This window comes from Numida meleagris, chromosome 1 (assembly GCF_002078875.1).
Source record: "Numida meleagris isolate 19003 breed g44 Domestic line chromosome 1, NumMel1.0, whole genome shotgun sequence".
Taxonomy (NCBI): Eukaryota; Metazoa; Chordata; class Aves; order Galliformes; family Numididae; genus Numida; species Numida meleagris.
In genome coordinates this window covers 190,776,668-190,799,734 of record NC_034409.1, presented here as the reverse complement: position 1 = coordinate 190,799,734, position 23,067 = coordinate 190,776,668, and the positions used below count along the sequence as shown (strand labels likewise).

The window sequence follows — 23,067 nt, the reverse complement described above, 5'->3', positions numbered from 1 at the left end:
TAAGTGGGTGAAGTTGACATGCACTTAGCACAGAGGAGGTGGTGTGACTTGGTCTCACTGGAAATATCTTTTTCTCCCTGTTCCTACTAGGATTCTTCCCCCTCAAGTAGGTTTCATGACAGAAGCCCACATTATTCCCAATGGCAACTTTATGCATGAAGAAGGGGATCTCTGACTCGCATGGTTTTCACAGGATCCAGAGCAAACCAGGACAAACATTAAAGTAATTGGTTCAGTTCTCAACCTTCTCCATCTTTTTCTCCTTCTGGGATCCGGTTCCCAGATGCTACTGTGAGCTCCAGGCGATAAATCCTCTAAGAGCGCTCGTGTCTAAATATAGTGCTTGTAAAATCAATTGCATCATTCCTTAAAAAATTCTTTGTCACACCGAAGGGTGAGTAAATGATTACTCAGCCAAGATCTGTAAGCAGGGCATGCACAGTGTAATTAAGATCACTTAGGAGGAATGCGGAAGTTTTGGTGGCGTGTTTATAGCCAGCAGATGCCTAGTACACTGCATGACGGTTGGCCTTTGGATAATGCGTGCTGCATAAACAGAAAAATAAAGAAAAATGTACAGGTTGAAAGGGTCTTTCTGCTCGGGATCCCTGGCAGATAGGTCACATGAGGAAGCTTCTTCTTCCAAAGATTGGGTTTGGGAGTTCATGGCAGGGGGATGAACTGGATGTGGGGTGGAGCTTTGATCAGGCATTTGGAGAGAAAATAGTGGTTAAAAAAAAAAGCAAGCCTGGCACCTACTGGTGTAGATGTACATCACAGTCTCTTAGTTTCCTTTAGAGTTTGTCGTGGTTCAGGTAGAGCCTATTAATATGTATCCACAACTTCAGAAGTACCAATTTGTATTTTTGTTTGTATTTTTCGTTTTTTTTTTTCCCTTATGGCGTGTGTGTTTCAAAGGGCCCAACTTCAGGTGCAGTGAGCTTCTGCCATCACAAAGAGGTGCAAGCACTTGCTATCTCTGGAAACCAGGATTTGAACTTCTAAAAGCTGAGCATGCCACGTCAATGGCTCCTTTGGAAAATTAGGGTCCTGGTTTAGAAAACGTTTGTGAATCTTGCAATGTGGAAAGTGCGATGTGAATGTAAAAAGCAATTTGTTCCCACTGGCAGCAGGTGGGGCAGGATTGTAATTTGGCCATTACTGTTGGTAAAATAGCTTACGATGGACAAGGTTATTTTATGCCAGTGTGAAAGGAGATAGGTGAAGGAAGGCCTTTAGATCCCTGCATCCATCTTCCTGCTTTATAGGTGTTGATATTACATCCCTTTCATGTGTGCTCAGCCATAATCTTCAAAGCAAGAAGGGTTTTTGCTCCCACTGCTTTCTTTCATAGCTGTTCCACCATTTGATTGCTTTAATGGTCCAGATTTCTCTTCTAATAGGCAGCTTATATTTATTTCTGGTCTTCCTATAGCTCTTTTGATTTCATGCCAGCATAAATAACTGCAATGTCTCTTTTCCTTCCCTGGTGTTTATTTGTTCTATGTAAGCTCAGAGAGCAGCCCCATTCCCTCTCTGGTTTCCAATGGCTATGCTGAACAAGCCATGTTATTTCAAACTTTTCTCTCAGTAAAGGTTCTTCATTTTCTTGACCAGATTACCAGGCTTTTTCAACACCTTCTCCCACTTCAGTTCATTGGTCTTGAGTATGGATGTTGAGGATTGTGCACCATGTTCCCAGTGAGGTTCACCCTGGCTTTAGACGGTGGCACGAGAGATCATCTAATATCTGGCTTCTCTTCTTCAAGTAGATGAATTTCCATCATGGAGCAGCCATTTCTTGTTATTTCCTTCCCGTGTGCCTTGCCTGTGTTTTGAACGAAAGCATTTCATCCTTGTTCGGCATCTCTGATCCTTGGGGTCTTCCTCGTGATGCTTTGATCCTCTTGTGTTGATGATGCCTCCCAGCTTTGCATTGTCACAAGTTTCACCACCACATTCAGGATGTTAGGTCCTGAAGTACACTGCTTGTACCTGCAGATACAGTCAGATATGATTTTATGTCGTTTGACTAGAAAATTAGATATCATGACAAATCTTACTTTTGCCACTTCGTTAAACCCCTGTGGCATGCTTCCCCTTCTTCCCAGTCATTCCCTCATTGCCTGTCTTCATTACTGGAACTCTCCTCCTCTTCTTCCCACACAAAACACTACTCCAGTGTTAACAGAGTCTTTAAAAACCACCGGAGTTGAATTTTACTTGATAAACATCACCAGCTCCCCTTGGTTGTAGTGTATGAGCTCTTCATGTTTGTCTTTCACATCTGCTGTCCTCGCTCCTGTTTCCATTACTCCTGTTTCTTTTCTCTGCCTCCTCCGTGTCGCTGACCAAATTCCTTCATCTTGCTGAAAACAAAAGGATGCGTTTATTTTGGAAGTTGCATCTAGAGGCCATATGATATCTTCAATCACCATCACATCCTCCATGCGCAGCCACTGCATATCTATCCTTACTCCACTCTGATGCAACTGTCTGCAGAAGCTTTTCTCATATTTGTTTTATGGTCAAGCTTGGCTTGATTTTTTTCATTTCTGAATATCCCAACATATTCTGCTCTTGAAGCTTTATTTATTGGCTAGCATTTGTTTTTTTCCCCAGTTTCTTGTAGACTTGATTTATTCTTGCTGTTTGCCTTGGTTGGTTATTTATCCACAGTTGCCTTTATGCATCTTGCAGAAGATGCAGGCTTGTAAACAAAAGGGGCTGATTGGGTAAGAAAGCTGGACTGATATCTTCAAACAAAAGGTACTGGAATGAAAATGATTAGCAAAGTTTGACCTTTGAAGCTCCCAAGCCTTGGTTACCTTGAAGTTCTGCTTAACATTTAATTTAAACATGATTTTAAAGGATGTTTAAATAAATACTTAAACAACCTGTCATCACTCAGTCTGATATCATTTTTTTACAAGTGATTCTTCTATAAAGTATTGCAGAAACTTGACATCTTGTTGGCTAAGCGGCTGTAGAAGAAATTTATTAGCTATGCTATTTGGTAATACCTGATTTCTGTGAGGCTATTTTCTTTCTTTAATGTGATTTGGGGAATGAATGTTTCCTGTACAGAGAAGATAAAGATCCAAATCTCTTTGGTTTGCCTTACCAGTAGTAACGCAGAGATCATTATCAGCATCATTTGCTCTCTAACAGCAGCAACTCAAAGACCTCCATTAACACAATCATTACAGATATGGATATTCAGCACCAACTCTTTAGATCTGTATTACAATTCTTGAAAAACAGAGACTGACCTTCTAGGAACTCCTGTGAAAGATGTATTAGAGAATCCACAAAGCAGTGCTATAGTATATAGAGTACCAAACCAATGCTAAAAACCTGAGCTCATGTTGACTGAAGTTAGTGGAAGAAGTCCCCACTTTCCACTGTGGACTTGATTCAGATTCTCTGATGAACCTCAGCATGCTGATGACATTGGGGTAATCCTGTTTCAGGCTCTGTTGTGCTTTGAATAACATGCGATGGATGGCCCATCCTTGGAAGTGCTAAAGGCTAGGCTGGATGGGATTTTGGGCAACCTGGTCTTGTGGGAGGTGTCCCTGCTCATGGCAAGGGTTTGGAAATGGATGGCATTTAAGGTCCCTTCCAACCCAACCCGTTTTTTGTTTTTTTGTTCTAAATCATAGAACCATAGAATGGTTTGGGTTGGAAGGGACCTTTAAGATCTTCTAGTTCCAAGCCCCCTGCTACAGGTAAGGACATCTCCTTCTAGACCAGGGACAGTTGGCCTTCTGGGCTGCAGGTGCACACTGCTGACTCGTGTCAAATCTTTCATCATCTGAGACCCCCAAATCCTTCTCCTCAAGGCTGCTCTCAAGCCATTATCCATCCAAACTGTATCTGTGCTTGGGATTGCCCCGACCCAGGTGCAGGACCTAGCACTTGGCCTTGTTGAACTTTGTGAGGATGGCATGGACCCACCTCTCAAGCCGGTCCAGATCCCTCTGGATGGCATCTAGCGTGTTGACTGCACCACTCAGCTTGGTATCATCTGCAAACTTGCTGAGGGTGCACTCAATCCCACTGCCTGTGTCATCTACAAAGATGTTAAACAGCACTGGTCCCAGCACTGATCCCTGATGAACACCACTCATCACCGGTCTCCACTTGGACATTGAGGTGTTGACTGCAATTCTCTGAGTGCGACCATCCAGCCAGTTCCTTATCCAGCGAGTGCTCCATCCATCAAATCAATTTTTCTCCAATTTGGTGACCAGAATGTCATGCAGGATGGAGTCAAATGCTTTGCACAAGTCCAGGTAGGTGACATCAGTTTCTCTTCCTTTATCCACTGATGCTGTAACTCCATCATAAAAGGCCACCAAGTTTGTCAGGCATGACTTGCCCTTGGTGAAACCATGTTGGTTACCACCAATCACTGTCATTATTTTCCATGTGCCTCAGTAGGTCCTTCAGGACGATCTGCTCCATGATCTTGCCAGACACAGAGGTGAGACTGACTGGCCTGTAGTTCCCTGGATCTTCTTCTTTTCTCTTCTTGAAAATGGGGGTTTTCCAGTCAGGAGAAACTTCACCAGACTGCCATGACCTTTCAAATATGATGGATAGCAGCTTGGCAACTTCATCCACCAGTTCCCTGAGAACCTGGGGATGGATCTCATCGGGTTCCAAGGACTTGTGCATGTTCGGGTTCCTTAGATGGTCTTGAACCTCCTCTTCACTTACAGCAGGCAAATCTACTTTCTCCAAGTTATTACCATTGCTGTCTGCAGCTTGGATGGTGTGGCTAGAGCCCTTGCCAGTGAAGACTGAGACAAAGAAGTCATTGAGCACCTCAACATTCTCCGTATCCCTCATGACCAAGTCTCCAGTATCCTTCTGGAGAGGGCCCACATCCTCCCTGACCTTTTTATCACTGATATACCTGTAGAATTTCTTCTTGTTCCCCCATATGTCCCCGGCTAGATTTAATTCTGTCTGGCTCTTAGCTTTCCTAACCTGATCCCTGGCTGCTTGGACAGCTTCTTTGTAGTCCTCCCAGGTAACCTGTTTCTGCTTCCGCTCCCTATAGACTTTCTTCTTGTGCTTCAGTAAGTCCAGGAGCTCCTTGTTGATCCACAGAGGTCTCCTGGCATTCTTGTCTGCCTTCCTTTTTCACGGGATGCACTGCTTCTGGGCTTGGAGGAGATGGTCTTTGAATACCAACCAGCTTTCTGGGGCCCCTCTTCTCTCCAGAGCCTTCTCCCATGTCACTCTGCCAAGCAGTTCCCTGAAGAGTTCAAAGTCTGCTCTCTAAATGCCACATGTGCAACCTGTTTCTTAGTTGGCCATCCCACTGACTGGGTAGGAATTTGGAGAAAGTTTAACCAAAACTGGAGTTTAATTTTCACAATATATGCATTACATTTACTTCAAGAGTTTGACTTTCATTTCAGGATGATCGACTGGGTGTCATGGCCCCTGGGGAAGAACATAGACAAGTGGATCATTGCTCTGCTGAAGGGTTTGGCTGCGGTGAAAAAGTTCAGCATCTTGATTGAAGTTACTCTTTCAAAAATTGAAAAGGTCAGTGGGCATCTTAAATACGACTGCAAAAAAACAAACTTCTTGCATTTGGGCTATCTTCTTGCCCTTCAGTTGAATGAGGGTGAGATATGACTTGAGATGTATAGGAAAGATTGTGCTATACCAAGGAGTTTTGCAAGGACCGTTGTGCCCATTGCACACTGTGTGTGCTGCATTACTGTGTATGGGGTAGTGAGCTACTACCAGTTCTGCAGCTAGGAATGATATTCTCCAGTAATGCCCATTTTAGCCATTTAGCGTAGCTCCTGATAAAGGGAGTTGGGCACTGGGAGTCAGGCTGGTTCTTGCTTGAGTGTATTGCTTAAGGATTTTGAGTCCTGCAGCAACTGAAAGCCAAATCTGATGTCCTTTAGTGCTTGGTTTGAAGAGGCACTGGTATCTTAAAGGTTATGAAATATAACAAGCCAAAGACTTTAAAGCCAACCAAACATGGAGATCTTGAACAACCTTGGGAATGTAAAATACTCTTCCTTAACTGTGCCTGGGTCAGTGCTGGTTGGCTTGGCCAAAATACACACCAGTGTGTAGGTTAACAATCCATACAGCCACAGGGCAGTTTTAAAGCCTGTGCCCTGGCCTTATTTAATTTAGCAGCACAGACAAAGCCTCACTCCCATTGCCAACCCCTGCTTTAGCAATGAGTGCTTGTCACCATCTGAAAGCCATGTGATCAAATTGGTGGCCACTTCAAAAATATTCTCCATTCTGTGGTCCCACTCTTCCTTCCTTTGTAAGATGGTCATAAGGCATGACTGAGTCTCCAGTGGAAGTCACCACAGAAGTTATCAATACCATCATTATATGTACCAGAACATTATTAGTAACTGGATTTGTACCTGTGATCCCTCATGTGCCTCAAGCAGTGAGAGCGTCACTGAATTTCTTCAACTTCTCTTTATCTTTCCTTTCATTGTTAATGCATAGGAAAAGGACACAGCACTTAAAGTGCTGCATGATTGTTCGAAAATCTCAGAATGGCTGAAAGCAGTAGAGGGCACTGTTATTTTCTGTAGAGTGGGACAAATGTCATTACTTAGCCTTTGAAAGCACTGAAAGACTCTGGAAGGCCTTTGCTTTCTATCCCTTTGCCTTGGAAGGTTGGTGGTAAGATTTCAAATACAATAATAAACAGAAGAAGCTCATTATAGAAAATCTAGCCGCCCTCTGTTCTTGTGAGGCCTCTTCTATCAGGAGGAATGGAGGTATGTTACAACAGCCCAAAGCCCTGTGCCTCATTGTGCAGGCCTGAAAGAGTGAGGACAACCCACACAGTGTTTTTATGGTGCTTCAAGGCCATAGTCTGGACAGGAGATGACTTTGGAGACCTGGCTGCAGGCTGCATGCTTTGACATCCAGATAAGTGTAGGAACACACCAGTAGTTGTGGTAGATGCCCAGGGCCTCAATTTCCTGATAGGCCCCTTTATGTGCATGTTGTTATGCCATCCTGCCTTCTCATTTGCTTTTTTCTCCCCACCAGGTCTTCTCCAAGTTGCTGTACCCCATTGTGAGAGAGGGGGCTTTGTCTGTCCTACAGTACATGCTCTTGAGCTTCCAGCACTCCCATGAAGCGTTTCACTTGGTAAGGATGCATCCAACCCTTGGATGAATTCATTGCCCTAAGTTGTAGGACAACATGTTTGGGAGGGAGCTTAAGGGGATGAATAATGATGTCGAATATTGAATATTTCCCTAGTTTGCTCGATTTGTCATGTGATGTAAACCCAACCTTGTCGCCAGCTTGCAGCCCAGCTCTGCTGGAGGTTGCTCACCCTCTTCTGCCGCCCAACCAGCTTTTTGGGCCCAATGGAGCTGGTGCTGTAGAAGCAAGTCCTACCTGTATGTGCCACCCATCACCATTTCTTGAAGTCCCGAGGCATCTTCCCAAGCACCACGCACCATCAGTGTATCCTGATCTTTGGTCACTGCGTTGCCCTCAGCATCCAACAAGGGATGGAGATTCTCCCTAGCCCTCCTTTTACTGTTGATGTATTTATAGAAGTATTTATTGTTGTTCTTTACCTTAGTGGCCAAGTTCAGTTCTAGCTGGGCTTTGGCTTTTCTAATTTTCTCCTTGCACAGCTTCACTAGGTACTTGTAATCATCATAAGTTGCTTGCCCCCTCTTCCAAAGACCATAAACTTTCTGTTTGTTCCTGAGTTCCAGTTTAAGGTCTCTGTTCAGCCAGACCGGTCTTCTAGCCCGACGGCTCATCTTCCGTGACTTGGGGATGGTCAGCTCCTGCACCATTAAAATAACTTCCTTAAAGTATTCCCAGCCGTCCTGGACTCCCGTGCCCTCCAGAACTACCTCCCAAGGGACTCTCTCAACCATGCTCCGAAAGAGGCCAAAGCCTGCCCTTCCGAAGTCCAAGGTTGCAGTTTTGCTGACTCCCCTCTGAGGTTCAACAAAGATTGAGAAGTCTATTATTTCATGGTCACTTTGCCCCAGACAGCCTCCAACCTTTGCATCCCCCACAAGGCCTTCTCTGTTAACAAGCAGCAGATCCAGGATTTTGCTTCTCCTTGTTGGCTCCTTCACCAACTGTGTCAGGAAGTTGTCTCCCACACACTCTAGGAACCTCCGTGACTGTTCCCTTTCTGCCGTATTATAATTCCAGCAGATGTCTGGGAAGTTGAAGTCCCCCATGAGAACAAGGGGTAGAGACCTCGAGACCTCACCCAACTGCCCATAATGTATCTTATCCACCACTTCGTCCTGGTTGGGCGGCCTGTAGCAGACTCCCACGATTATGTCAGTCTTATTGGCCTTTGCTTTTATCCTAACCCATAAGCTCTCAACTCTATCATCACCATCATTAATTTCCATACATTCGTATTCTTTCTTAACATAGAGGGCTACACCACCACCTTTCCTGTCTTGCCTGTCTCTTTTGAAAAGTCGGTAGCCATCAATCACAGTATTCCAGCTGTGTGTGTCATTCCACTGTGTTTCTGTGATGGCAACTATATCATAGTTTTCTGACTGCACAATGGCCTCTAGCTCCTCTTGTTTGTTACCCATGCTGCATGCACTGGTGTTGATGCACCTGAGCTGGGCCACCTTATGAGTGGGAGAAGCCCTAATACCCCACACTCACGTGTTTCCAAAGCCACCAACCTCCCATCATCTCTTATGTTCTTCCTATAAAAAGGTGTGTCGTCCTCCTCCTTCACCCACAAGACTGTGGGATCTTACTAGCACAAGCCCCTCCCACAAGCACTGGCTCATTACATACAGGCTCCTTACTAGTGACCCTGGTTTCACCCCCACCCCCCTTCATACCTGGTTTAATGCCCTGTCAATGAACCTTCCCAATTCCCATCGTAAATTCCCTTTCCACCGATGGGATAAGCTATTCCTATCGGTTGCCAGCAGGCCCAGTCTTGTGAAAATTGAGCTGAGGTCAAAAAACCCAAACCCCTGTCAGGCACACCAGGCTTGGAACCAGATATTAATCTGTTGACCCATCATGTTTAGTCCCTCATTATTCCCTATAATTGGAGGGATAGAGGAGAACACAACTTGTGCTCCTGAACCCTTGACCAGACGCCCTAAGGCTCTGAAGTCCTTTTTCATAGTTCTAAGGGAGGTTCTTCCTATTTCATCACTGCCTACCTGAAACAACAACAGAGGATAATAATCTCAGGGCCGTACTAGGGAAGGAAGTTTCTTCCTTACATCTTTAACTCGGGCTCATGGGAGGCAGCAGACCTCCCTGTGTAGAGGGTCAGCTCTACATATTGGGCCTTCTGCTCCCTCCAGCTCTGAGTCACCAACAACAATGACCCGTCTTTTGTTCTTTGCTGAGGAGGTTGTAATGTTGAGGGTAGTCCTGCAAGGCTTCAAAGACACCTCCAAGTGGGAAGAACCATCATCTCCACTGCCATCCAGCTGTCCCTGCAGAGCTCTGTACCTGTTCCACAGGGGCAGCTGGGGAGGGAGGGGAATCGCTGGGCGGGTGCGCCTGCGCCGCCGAGCAGGGACCTTTTGCCATTGCCCCCTGCCCCCCAGTTCATCACCGTTGTTAAGTGGGAGAGAGGACAGGGGGAGAAAATAAATTTAATATGCCTACAACACTCGGTATTCCCAGGCAGTCTCCCATCCAAGTACTAACCGAGCCCGACCCTGCTTAGCTTCCGAGATCAGACGAGATCGGGCGTTTCCAGGGTGGTATGGCCGTAGGCAATTTCACAGCATAAAATTTCACAGGATAAACACATCAAGTTGGAAAACAGCAGAGCTAGCCAACATCGTCAGCTGGTGTTTTTTTGTTTCTCAGCTGGAGACACTTTAATTGAGCCCAATTTCTTAAGAAACCCCTCAGTTTCTAAAAACAGATGTTCCAGTGAACAATCTTCAGCTGAGTGTCCAAAATTTGAAAGACTTCAAAAGCCATCAGTCACCCTTGGCCTGAAGTTTCCATCTGCAGCCCAGTGAGCACAAATTTTCTTCCCTATTCAAAACAAAAGAACAAACAAGAGGGCATAAGCTTGTTGTGCTTCTTATCTCTGTGTTTGCCCAGGCACTTTGGAAGAGTTTTGAGAATTGTTCCAATCACAGCTTGGCAAAATATTGGTGCATAGAATGGTAGTGGGCTTCATTCATTGCCCTCTCCAAAACTTTCTCATCGGAAAGGAAATAGTTAAAATCTGCAATATTTTGAGGAGAAAGAAAGAGAGAAAGAAGAGAGGAAGAAGAGAGAAAAGGGGAGGACCAGGAAATGGGTGGACTGAGGATTCTGAGCCTTTACTCCAGAATTGTTCTGGGGTAAAATTAAGCAAAACAGAAACACAAAAAATGTTGTGTAATTTCAGGGTTACTTAAGTGCATTTGCTGGGCTGGGAACAGGTCTTTAATTTTCTGTGCGGCTGTGGGGTCAGCAGAGGGTGCCCGTGAGCAATTTATCATTCTCCTTTTGCTTTTGGTTGTTTGCTCATGTTTGAATTTTCTAGATGAATGCAAAGTAACAAATGTGCTCTTTATGGGTCTGTCGCTACCCATCCGACTATACCAATTCCAATTTATTTTATTATGCAGCATGAAATAAAATATAGCATACCAGATTACACCTTTTATAGGTTAGTTCACCTGTTCTGTAGGTCTGAGTCCCTGAACTCGGTTTCTCAGCATATAACATTCCTTTCCAGTGTGTATTTTAGCAGATATTGACCTGCACAAAGAATGGAAATGACAGCACAAGTTTACAGGTGCTGTACGATATGAAACCCCTCAAGACTGATAGCCCTGAATTTGCACAGCTAAATTTGATGGAAGATTTGCTGTTGAGTTCGTAGGGTGAATGATGAAGCCTGCATGGGATTGAAGTCAACTTCTGTTGACTGTCCTTTCTGCCTGGATCTGAATGTCATTCTGTTTAAGCTTTGTGAATTACTTGGAGCTGTTTTTGAGATAGTGAACTCTCCTTTTCCAGCTGCTCCCTCACATTCCCAGGCTGGTGGCCTCACTGAAGAAGGAGGACTCCAACTCTGCCACCAGCTCCCTGGAGCAGCTGGCTGAGCTCATCCACTGCATGTTCTTCCGCTTCTCAGGATTTCCGGATCTCTATGAACCAGTGTTGGAAGCTATTAAAGTAAGCTATTTGCTTCTTGGCTGTTTTTCTGTACTGCATATGGAATCATAGAATCATTTGAGTTGAAAGGGACATTTCAGAGGCCATCTGGTCCAACTCCTCAGCAATGAACAGGGAACCTACAGCTTGACCAGGTGCTTGGAGCCCCATCCAGCCTGACCTTGAGTGTCTCCAGGGATGGGGCACCACCGCCTCTCTGGACAACCTGCTCCTGTACTTCACTACCCTTATAATTAAAAACTTTTTCCTTGTACCCGATCTAAATCTCCCCTCTTTTAGTTGAAACCATTTCTCGTTTTTGTTTCACAACAGACCTGGCTAAAGTGTCTGTCCCCTTCTTTCTTGTAGCCCCCCCAGATAGAAATGACATCTCAATTTGCAGCGTAGTGCAGAGTGGCTGTTCTGCTGATAAGAAAGTCCTAACCTCAGCACTTCAAACCATGGCTGAAGAAAGGGTTTATGGTTCTGAAGCTGAGCCCCATGTAGGCTAGCTGGCTGCATTTTGGGAAGAGACTTCTCTTATGGTGGGCCTGCAGAAGTCCTTGTCATGACTGTGGGTTTTATCAATAGTTTTAGTCTTGAGTGCCTCTGAAATAGTAATACCAGTAGCTAAACAGCGTGTTCATGTCAAGAGCATGAGGATGAGCTGTGCCATGAACACCTCCAGCAGAGGAGTGTTGCATTTGCCCATCAGAAAGATCATAGAATGGCCTCGGTTGAAAAGGACCTCAAAGATCATCTAATTTCAACCCCCCTGCTGAGTGCAGGGTCGCCAACCACTAGACCAGGCTGCCCAGAGCCACGTCCAGCCTGGCCTTGAACGCCTTCAGGGATGGGGCATCCACAACCTCCCTGAGCAACCTGTTCCAGTGCGTCACCATCCTCGGAGTGAAAAACTTCCTCCTAATATCTAACCTACATCTCTCCTGTCTCAGTTTAAAACCATTCCCCTTGTCCTATCACTATCCACCCTCGTAAACAGTCATACCCCCTCCTGTTTATACGCTCCCTTCAAGTATTGGAAGGCCTCAATGAGGTCTCCCTGGAACCTTCTCTTCTCCAAAGTAAACAAGCCCAGTTCCCTCAACCTTTCCTCATAGGAGAGGTGCTTCAGCCCTCTGATCATCTTGGTCGCCCTCCTCTGGACTCGTTCCAAGAGCTCTGCATCTTTCTTGTACTGAGGGCCCCAGGCCTGGACACAGTACTCCAGATGGGGCCAGATGGACAAGAGCTGAGTAGAGGGGGAGAATCACCTCCCTCTCCCTGCTGGCCACTCCTCTTTCAGTGCAGCCCAGAACATAGTTGGCCTTCTGGGCTGCCAGCGCACACTGCTGGCTCATGCCCAGCTGCTTGTCCACCAGGACCCCCAAGTCCCTCTCTGCAGGGCTGCTCTCGAGGAGTTCTTCCCCTAGTTTGTATAAATACCTGGGATTGCCCCAGCCCAAGTGCAGCACCTTGCACTTGGCCTTGTTGAACCTCAGTAGGTTCCCATGGGCCCACTTCTCCAGCCTGTCCAGGTCCCTCTGGATGGCTTCCCTTCCTTCCAATGTATCGACTGCACCGCGCAGCTTGGTGTCATCTGCAAACTTGCTGAGGGTGCATTTGATGCTGTCGTCTATGTCACTGATTAGGATGTTGAAGAGCACCGGTCCCCAGACTGAGCCTTGGGGGACACCACTCATGACCGGCCTCCACTCTGACATAGAACCATTGATCACAACCCTTTGGCTGTGTCCAGCCAACCAGTTCTTAACCCACCGAACAGTCCATCCTTCAAATCCATACCTCCCCAATTTAGAGAGAAGGATGTGGTGAGGGATCGTGTCAAAGGCTTTGCAGATAACGATTTGTGTCACTGATCTCTCTTTCCAAGGCTCTTCCAATTCCAAACGAAGACCGGATTAAACATCTCTTGGGACAAAATGCTTGGACCTCCCAGAAGAATGAGCTGGCCTGCTTCTACCCACGCCTGGCCTCCAAATCAGAGACAGGGAAGATCGGCTTAATTAACTTGGGAAACACTTGCTACATGAACAGTATCATACAGTCTCTTTTCATGGCTTCGGAGTGAGTTCTTGCTCCCTTGTTCCCACGTAGGACTGCTCCAGGGTTGCTCTTTGCACTGGCATTGTGCTTTCCACACTAATTTTCCATCTTGTTTGCATCTCTGTTTGTCTTTTGCAGCTTTCGGCATTCGGTGTTGAATTTAACTGAGGGCAACTCCCAGCCCCTGATGACAAAACTCCAGTGGCTCTTTGCATTTTTGGAGCACAGTCAGGTAATTATTTCATATTCTAGTTATTTGTTTGGACTGTCGGCTGCGGAAAGGCTCGTCTCCAAGTTGCTTCCTGCCAACTCCAATGTGCTGATAAGGAGTTGTGGATCTGGGTGCATTTTTATAATGGGACAAATTTTGTTGACAGGAAAGAGGCTAATATTGGGGGTGGAGGAGGCAGAGTGAGTCTTGAGCTCCTATCATCTGTGAAAGTGAGTTGTGTTCACACCAGGCTGCCTCTCTTCAGCCTCTGGCCTTCCTGCCTTTGACTGATGCAATAACTAATAGTTTTGACAATGAAATCCATTTGGTAATAGTTTACATATGTGGCCAGCTGAAAAGCCTGTTGGTGTAAAACAGCAGTTTCTGTTTCTTGCTGTGCAGCAAGGAAGAAGACTGGAACAGCCTGTTTGTCCCCTTGCCTCATTGCAAACTGCAGTCAATCAGTAGAAAATGCCTTAAAAATGGTTTTGGCAGACCAGAAAACCAAAGAGCAAGAACTACAGCAGCAACAAACCTTTGTATTCCAGATGTCACGAATCTTTTGTATCTGAGGGAAAGTAAAAAAAAAAATTAACCCATAAACAAATTCATAATGCGTGCTTTCTTCACAAACCTGAAATTTAACATGAGTGACTCCAGATGGGTCATATCTAGGTCCATTCATGAAAGCATCTGTCTGTCCCCCAAAAGGCACAGCTTTGAATTTTCACTTGCTGTGAACCCGCTTACCTGTACCTCGCCATTCTCCAAGACTTGACTGGCAGGTTTGGCTTGTTATATTGTGGTGGTGCTACACCATTACAGATAGCTTTAAGGGGGGAATGTAGAGAACATCTTAACTTGAATATTTGGTCATAAAAGAGCCTGTTTTTTCAAAGCAGGTTATGGTGTGTTTAATGTGCATTAGCATATTTGCTTGTTGTGTAGTTTGTAGCTAATAATTTCCTAGTAATTTCCTGTAATCCTTCTCGTTATTTTTCTTTTGGGGCAGTACTTAAAGTCATTTCTTCAGCCAGTGATGGGTCTTTCACCATATTAATTAGACAACGATTTCCTAATGGCACTGATTACATTATCCAGTAATGCAGATTACCTGCCTGCAGTGATCAGAATGATGGGTGGAATTTTAGTGGATTTTTTTTTTTTACTTTTTTTTCATAAATGGACTTGGTATCAAATTAAGGATCAAATTAAGTTCAGGCTGAATTAAGTAGAAGTCTCTGGGTTGGGAACACAAACCATTTAAAAACTGAATGAAGAAATAAATGCATGGATAGTTCATAAGAGTACATATGAGATATGTACTGCTAAAACTGAGTATATAGAAGCTCTTATCCTCATGACAGTCAAGCAAAGGGAGGTTCAGCAGGCCTGAAATTCATCCTTCCAGTCCTGGTTGCAGCAAACCAAGCAAGTCTTCTTCTATATGAATTGAGACCCAGTGGCTTAAATGTGTTTTTCCCTCTTGGTGCCAGCGACCTGCCATCTCACCTGAGAGCTTCCTCTCTGCCTCCTGGCCACCTTGGTTTACCCCTGGTGCTCAGCAGGACTGCTCGGAGTATCTCAAGTACCTCCTGGATCGGTATGTGGCAAGCACCCCAATTTTGGAGCCCAGACACGATGATGCCCCTAGACTTAGTGTAAGATGAAATGCTGACCCATGTGGAAGCGGTGCAAGTGGCTGAGATCTGAGAGATTTGGTGTAAAAGATGGGAAAAGCAGTCTGGAGCTCTTCAATAGAACTCTGTTTGCACTGACCTGGGGGTAAGAAATGAGTACAGCTTGAAAATTTCTGGAATTGCACCAAGTTCAGAGGATAAGTCTTTGCCTGACAAGTCTCCTTTTTAAAATGTTGATTTTGCCTTTCTTTCACCTAAAAATCCCAAATCCCCAGTGTCCCAGTGATGCCCCTAGAAGTGGGGTCATTGCATGCTGACCATCTCTGCTTTCTGCAGCACTGCACTTGGCAGGCAGGTTATCACACGTTAACTCTGATAATCAGAGAACAGGAACCATACTGTAGAAACTAGTTCTTTATGTTTTATTGCTGTATGTTGCAATCTTTTTTTCTTCTGCCAAAGATTACATGAAGAAGAAAAAACTGGAAAGAGGATCTACCAGAAGCTCAAGGAATCCAGCTTGATGTCTCAAGCCATGGAGCATCATTACCTAAACAAGACATTGATCGAGAAGATGTTTGGGGGTAAAATGATGACAAAGATTCGTTGCTTGAAGTGTTTGAATGTCTCCTCCCGAGAAGAAGCCTTCACGGACCTGTCGTTGGCGTTCCCCCCGCCAGATAGGCCCATACACAGGCCAGGAAGCACCTCTGTTTTACCTGTGGAAGAAATCGGCCCTCAGCGTATTGAGCCCCCCAAAAACCCAAGCCAGCTAACAGGGTCTCCTTGGGTCCGGAGGAAGCCCCTTGTGTCTGGAGATCCCGCAGCCCAGCCGGTGCCGGTGGAAACACTGGGTTTTCAGGAGCCCAGAGAACCAGCACATCCCTTAAGCAACAGTGCTGTCGGTGTGGATACAACCAAAGATCCTGTCTTGGCTTTTGGGGAGCAGACGTGCGCTCCTAAGGACTCCCGATCCGTCCCGGATTTAATCAACTATTTTCTATCCCCAGAGAGATTGACAGCAGAGAACAAATACCACTGCGAGAAATGTGCTTCCCTGCAGGATGCTGAGAAGGTGGCAGAGCTGACGGAGGGCCCGCACTACCTCATCCTCACACTGCTGCGGTTCTCCTTTGACCCACAGACCATGAAAAGGAAGAAGATCCTGGACAATGTCTCCATCCCTGTGGTGCTCAAACTGCCCATCCTTGTCACCTCAGAGGAAACCGAGGATATCTGCCGAAATGGGAAGGACAGGGCTGACCTGGGCAGCACCTTTGTCTCCGTCGTGTACGATCTCTGCAGCGTGGTGGTGCATTCGGGCATCTCCTCTGAGAGTGGTCACTACTACTGCTACTCCAGAGAGTGCACTGATACCGTCCCCCACGCACAGCCCCAGGATGGGACACCAAAACCGGCTTCTGACAAGCAGTTGGACTTTGAAATCCAGTGGTACCTCTTCAATGACACCAGGGTTTCCTTCTCCTCCTTTGAATCAGTCAGCAACGTGACTTCTTTCTTCCCCAAGGACACTGCCTATGTGCTCTTCTACAGGCAGCGGCCAGGCAGGCCAAGCTCCCCACTGCACGAGGCTGTGGCAGAAGCCAGCCACCTTCACAACGAACCCTCCCTCAATAAGGACTTGATGGAAGCCATCTCCAAAGACAACATCCTCTACTTGCAGGTAGATCCCAGGTGTATACAGATTGCATTTTCTCATTGAGATTGGGTTTTGAGGTTGATGTATGCGATCAGTGAGACAGCCTACGCAAGGCTCAAGAGAATGACTCAGAGATGCCTGTCCTGGGCAACTCTGCGTCACGTTTTCTCCAAGTGTCCAGGTGTGGTGGGTGGACCATGGCTGCCAGTCAGGTGCCCACTCACCTGCTCTCTCACTCCCACTCCTTAGCAGGAGAAGGAAAATAAGATGACAAAGCTCACGTGGGTCAAGATAAGTATAGGGAGATGGCTCACTGTTTACCATCATGGGCAAAACAAACAGCTTGGGGAAGATAAATTTAATTTGTCGCCAATTAGTAAGAGTAGAATAATGAGAACTAAAAGTAAACTAAGAACACTTCCTCCCCATCCACCCTCTTCTACCTTCTTCCCTCCAAGCAGATCAGGGGAACATGGAATGGGGGCTGTGGTCAGTCCATAACGCTTTGTCTCTGATGCTCCTCCACGGTCATTCTCTGCCTCTGCTGCACCATGGGCTCCTCCATGGCTGCACATGGAGATCTACTCTGTGTGATGTCCATGGGCTGCAGGGGGACAGCCAGCACCACCACGGGCCTCTCCTGGGCTGTGAGGAATTTCTGCTTTGTGCGTGGAGCACCTCCTGCCCTCCTTCTGCTCTGACCTGGGTGGCTGCAGGGCAGCTTCTCTCTCATTTCTCCTTCCCAGAAGTTTCACAGCATTTTTTACCTGGCTCCCTCCTCTCCCAAGGTGGCTGTCATAGGGCTGGTTTTGGATCACCCATGTGGCTGGAGAGATACGACACTTTGATGCATCTCTCCTACCAAGTTCTAGAGATGAGTACATGGCTTAGCAACCCCACTTTAGTTTTGAGAAAACTCCCGGGGGCAAATGGGACACCTCAGGGATGGAGGGAGCAGTTCCCCAGGGTCATTTCAGTGCAAATAACAGCAATATACTTCTGTAATTTCTCCTACAGGAGCAGGAAAAAGAGGCGAGGAACAGAGCTGCCTACATTTCCACCTTGCCAAAATCACCGCTGTGGTGGAGAGACTTTGAGAGGGACAAGGACGATGACAGCTCGTCAGGAGGATGCAGTCCTGCAGCGGGTGGAGGTGGATCTGGCTCCTTTCATGGACTCGTCTTCTAGTGACCAGTATCTAGCAGATAACGCGTGTCCACGGGGCTGACCTGAAGCCAGAGGGTCTTTCTCACCTCGGTGACAGTGAGAAACTCAGAGGAGGATCTGGGGAACAATGCAATGGAAAAAGACTCAGGGGCTGATTTGGAGACTATTGTTGGCACCTGGAGGGTCCTACTGCTTCCTATGCACTTAACGCCTTAAATTAACCCCTGCAGCTAAGCGCCTGCGGAGACAAGTGTCCGCCAACAGCTTGGAGAAGTGCCCTTCTGCTTCAGCGTAGCATTGTCTTGCCTGCTGCCACCAGCCTGGGGAGGGGATGGGGATAGGGGTGAGGATGGACCCATCAATGTCCAGGGGATGGAGATCACTCACACGCATCCCATCTGCAGTCCTTCCTGTGACACTGAGTTCTGGGGGACCTTTCCTGGGTTGTTTTATTTTAATGTGCTTTTGCGAGCTCACCTTGACGTGCATCTAACGGTGGGAAGAGGCTGAAAAAGGCCCAGCAGCCAACACTGCAATGCCAATATGCCAAGGTGGTGAGCCTGCAAGCTTGCTTGGTGGCAGTGAGCAGCAGCAGGTCGACCTGGACGATGCTGAGGGTCACAAACTGCCCCCAGCTACGAGAGACTGAGCAGCTGGTTGGTTCTTTGGGGCCCCACTGAGCCCTTCTTGTGTCACTGGTGACCTCTGGATGCTGTGAGTGTACATGGCAGACCCAGCTGTTTGTCCAGATGTGTCTTTAGGACTTGGTCTCTCTGCTGTTTCCTGATTTCTGGGCCAGATCTGCCAGGCTTGAAAACCAGGCTTTCCTTTGGGATGCCTTGAGCTAAGACCCCTAAACCCACTAGCTGTTTCTTAAAATACTGATATGCTAGGAAAGCAACCCAAGCAGATAGCCTGTATGCACCCAAAATAAGTACATAGTATGTAACCCAATGCTTTATATAAATCAGTCATGGAACGGGGGCTGATTTTGGTGGCAGGAGACACCACGAGCCCTGGGCAGTGTGTCTATAGGATCGTAGCTCCGTCCCACAATGTCCCCTGCCCACTGTCCCAACCTGCTTCTTACTTGCGTTTCTAGAAAAGGTTTCTTTAGCTCAAGTGGCAGAAATTTGTGCCTTTGGTTCTGTGTGCGGGGCCTAATCTTGACTGTGGGGTTTCAGGGGGAACACTGTGTTGCTGTGGAGGAGAAGACAAAGCACAGACATTGCTACGGGGGTTGTAAGTAAAGGATCAAATCTCTTGGTGTATACTCTCATATATTCTTTTATTTTCTTTCCTACATATAAATAAAGGAAATTAATTCAATATAGAGGCTTAGTGAGCAATACTCATTGCTGTTGGGTTGATGGGGACAAAAGGATGGGAGAAGCTGATGGGAGAGCAGCACCCGGCCTTGTGTGCTCAGGAAAATCACACGGAGTACGGATGGATTCACCATGGTTAGTCGTGCCTGCCAAACTTGGTGGTCTTTTATGATGGAGATACGGCATCAATGGATAAAAGAAGAGCAGCTGACATCATCTACCTGGACTTGTGCAAAGCATTTGAATTGTCCCACATGACATCCTGGTCACCAAATTGGAGAACAATGGATTTGATGGATGGAGCACTCGCTGGATAAGGAACTGGCTGGATGGTCGCACTCAGAGAGTTGCAGTCAACACCTCAATGTCCAAGTGGAGTCTGGTGACGAGTGGCATTCCTCAGGGATCAGTGTTGGGACCAGAGTTGTTTAACATCTTTGTAGACGACGTGGGCAGTGGGATCGAGTGCACCCTCAGCAAGTTTGCAGATGTGTCAATGGTTTACAGGCAGGTTCAGCCCGGTTCTGTGACTAATGGGGCAGGGGAACCCATGGACCCACGCCCCGGGAGAAAGGAAAGGGTAGAGAGATGGGCCTAAAAGCAAAACAGCAGCAACAATCTGAGGAGAAACAAACTAATTTACTAAATAAGATATCGGAATGCAAAATCACACAATATAATACAATACAATTACAATTTAAGCTAATAAATAAAATGAGAGAGAGTGTCCAAAAACCAAAAGGCCTTACTCTAATGCTGGCGGTGAGACAGCTAGGGAGAGAGACGCTGCCAGGACGAGCAGAAGGGGAACAGAGAGCAAAAAAGGGGACGTCTCGTGATATGTGAACAATTTTTATCTTTCCCTCTGAACGGAAAACGGTAACAAAACAGCGAGCAGTCCTTTGGGAAATGTAGTTGCTCTTCTCTTCTGAGAGCCAGGTAGCCAGAACTATCCACGATCCACGGAACTGGAGCACTAACTTTAACTCCCAGTGCACTACATGATGTTATGATGTGGAATACCGATAACCAAAAATCATAAAACCATGACATGTTGATAAATATCTAAGGTGTAGGAGGCAAAGAGGCAAGGCCAGACTCTTTTCAGTGGTGCGTGGTGATAGGACAAGGGGAAATGGCCACAAACTGAAGCACGGGAAGTTCCGCACTAAGAACTTCTTCACAGTGAGGGTGACAGAGCACTGGAACAGGCTGCCCACAGAGGCTGTGGAGTCTCCTTCTCTGGAGACGTTCAAGACCCGCATGGACGTTGAGCTGTGCAACCTGGTCTAGGGAGCCTGCTTTGGCACATGGGTTGGACTTGATGATCTCCAGAGGTCCCTTCCAGCCCCTACAATTCTGTGATTCCCAGTGTGCCTTGGCCACAAGGTACTGGCCTTCTATGATAGTGTTACTGCATCAGTGGACAGGGGAAGAGCCAGTGATGTCATCCATCTGGACTTCAGTGAGGGTTTTGACACGATACCCCACAACATCCTTCTGTCCAAATTGGATAGATATACATTTGATGGGTGAACTGTTCAGTGGACGAGGAATTGGCTGCAGGATCAAGTCCAGAGATGGTGGTCAATGGCTCAATGCCTGGATGGAGTTTGGCAACGAGTGCCTACTGCTCACCTGCAGTACTGCATCCAGATGTGGAGTCCTCAGTACAGGAGAGACATGGAGCTGCTGGAATGCATGCAGAGGAGGGCCACAAAAATGATCCAAGGGATGGAACACTTCTCCTACGAGGACAGGCTGAGAGAACTGGGGCTGTGCAGCCTGGAGAAGAGAAGGCTGCAAGGTGACCTGAGAGTGGCCTTTCAATATCTAAAGGGGAGCTACAGGCGAGGTGGGGACAGACTCTTGAGCAGGGTCTGTGATGACAGAACAAAGGGAAATGGTTTCAAGCTCAAAGAGGGTGGATTCAGGTTAGAAATAACAAAATAGACTTTTACAGTGAGGGCTGGGGAAAAGGAGGCACTCATGACTGTGATGTACTGAAGTGTTCCCCTGAAGCAGACATAGACACAATTGGAATTCACTTTATCAACCAGAAACATCTGCATAGGTTTCTTGTATCACAAAAATCCCTGGCTTCGTCCTCATGTCCGTCACTTTGCAGAGTGGACATGCGAAGCTGCGGGAAATACTTGGTGACATGACCTGAAGAATGTTTTGAAAGCTTCAAAGTGCTGCATAATTTAAACTGATCCAGTTTCCTCCTTTCACCCCCCTCCATAGCCGTGCTGGCAGTCAGCAATGAGAGACGTTGTTTTATTACCATTCTTTTATTTTCTTGTTGCTTTTCCCCTGCATATACAGTACTTAAAAACGAGATCACTTTCACATCAGTCATGTACCATGTTTATTAACAGCAAAAAAAAAGGAATTATCTAGGTTTCACTCAAGACCAATTTACAGGATAAATAATTGTTTCCAATTACTTAAAAAACAACAACAAACTGCAAAGAATAAATTAATTAACTTAAGTGATTAGCTGTCCACAGTGATTTGAAAACTTCATAACCATTCCAACAGCGACACCACAAGAAGACATGTACTGTACAGTTTGCCACAGATTACTCTTGTCTTTCCTTCTACAAATTGAAAAAAAATTCTCCGCTTTCAGAACAGTCATAGGCTTTGAAATACACAACATCTCCCTGCTTCAAAGCCAGGGCTTTGACTCGCCCTTGCAGCAGGTTAAGATACAAATGGCAAAAACTATCCTACTTTGGCTGGGTCCATTCCCACCCAATGATGCCCCAAGTCAGCGGGGACTGTTGACTTCGCCAAGAGCTGAGAGGGACATCACTAACTCTAAAGGTTTGTCCTAGCCCTATGGGATTCATCCACATGTTTCCCTTGGAGCCCTTCTCCTCTTCATGATGCTTTCAGCCACTGTGTCCTAAGGCCTCCCAAATTAAATGTGGTATTTTTGGGGACCGTGAGGCAGCAAAACACCAAAGCTGTGCAAATGTTTTTTCCCCCATCCCCTCACTCAGGAGAAAGCCCTGACAAGTGTTGTTTTTTTTTTTTTCCCCATGTTGGTAATTGTACATGAGGTCCTCAGTGTGTTTTGCAGAGCAATGTCATGTGTGATGCTGGACAAGGCAATTGCGATGTCAACTAATTGAACCTCACCATGCACCTGTGAGGTGGGGGAAATAAGTACTAAGAATCTTTATTATACAGGCTAGAAGTGGGAGTTAGAGAGCTTAAATGAGCCTCCTGGGCCCACCTGAAGATAAAATGTGGTGTCACCTGAAGGACGACAAAAAAAGGATGGTTGTGGCAAACCTCTCCCTTAGAGTCAATCCACTGGCCTACAAATGCACCTGTTATCCTTGAAATAGTTGGCATTGAAAATTAAGAGCCTGCTGACTGCAAGCAAGCCCATCAGGAAGCAATTTTAGGACAAGAGATGGAGCCACAGGGCCCAGCTTCTGCTCCAGAACATGCTGAAATTTGGGCACAGTGAGTTGAGGAAGGCTCATTGTAGGTTGGCTGGTGACACCTTGCTGTGTATCGGCTCTTCTCCAAGAGAAACCAGTGATGCAGGGGCCTGATTAACAGCATGTCTCAAGGAGCTCTGAGCAAGGATCGGACACAAAGGACAAGCGGACAGAGGGATAGACTGCTTCAGGCTGTGGAGAACTCATGACATAAGTGTGCACATCTCTGCCTCTGCCTTGTGATTTGATGCTGGACTGGTCTCAGATTTACTTGGCTCTTTGGTAGCCATGCATGTCCTTTGGCTCCACACCTGACTGGCATTAGGCTCTGTTTTTTGCCCTTCCCATTGCAAATAGGGCTTTTCTGTAGGCACAG

The 23,067-nt window shown here is 46.4% G+C and overlaps 1 protein-coding gene across 3 annotated transcripts in view; it reads left to right on the top strand.

The window, feature by feature from the left end:
- Positions 1-19,551, top strand: part of USP35 (ubiquitin specific peptidase 35) — a 30,969-nt gene extending 11,418 nt beyond the window's left edge. For 2 of the 3 annotated variants that reach the window (XM_021382986.1, XM_021382993.1), the window contains 8 exons: positions 5,436-5,565; positions 7,066-7,167; positions 11,020-11,178; positions 13,052-13,245; positions 13,363-13,456; positions 14,932-15,038; positions 15,538-16,770; positions 17,753-19,551. In XM_021382986.1, coding sequence (XP_021238661.1) covers positions 5,436-5,565; positions 7,066-7,167; positions 11,020-11,178; positions 13,052-13,245; positions 13,363-13,456; positions 14,932-15,038; positions 15,538-16,770; positions 17,753-17,963 — 2,230 coding nt within the window. In that variant the 3' untranslated portion in view covers positions 17,964-19,551. The remainder of the gene's footprint in view (positions 1-5,435; positions 5,566-7,065; positions 7,168-11,019; positions 11,179-13,051; positions 13,246-13,362; positions 13,457-14,931; positions 15,039-15,537; positions 16,771-17,752) is intronic. The other variant, XM_021383001.1, reaches the window with a different exon arrangement.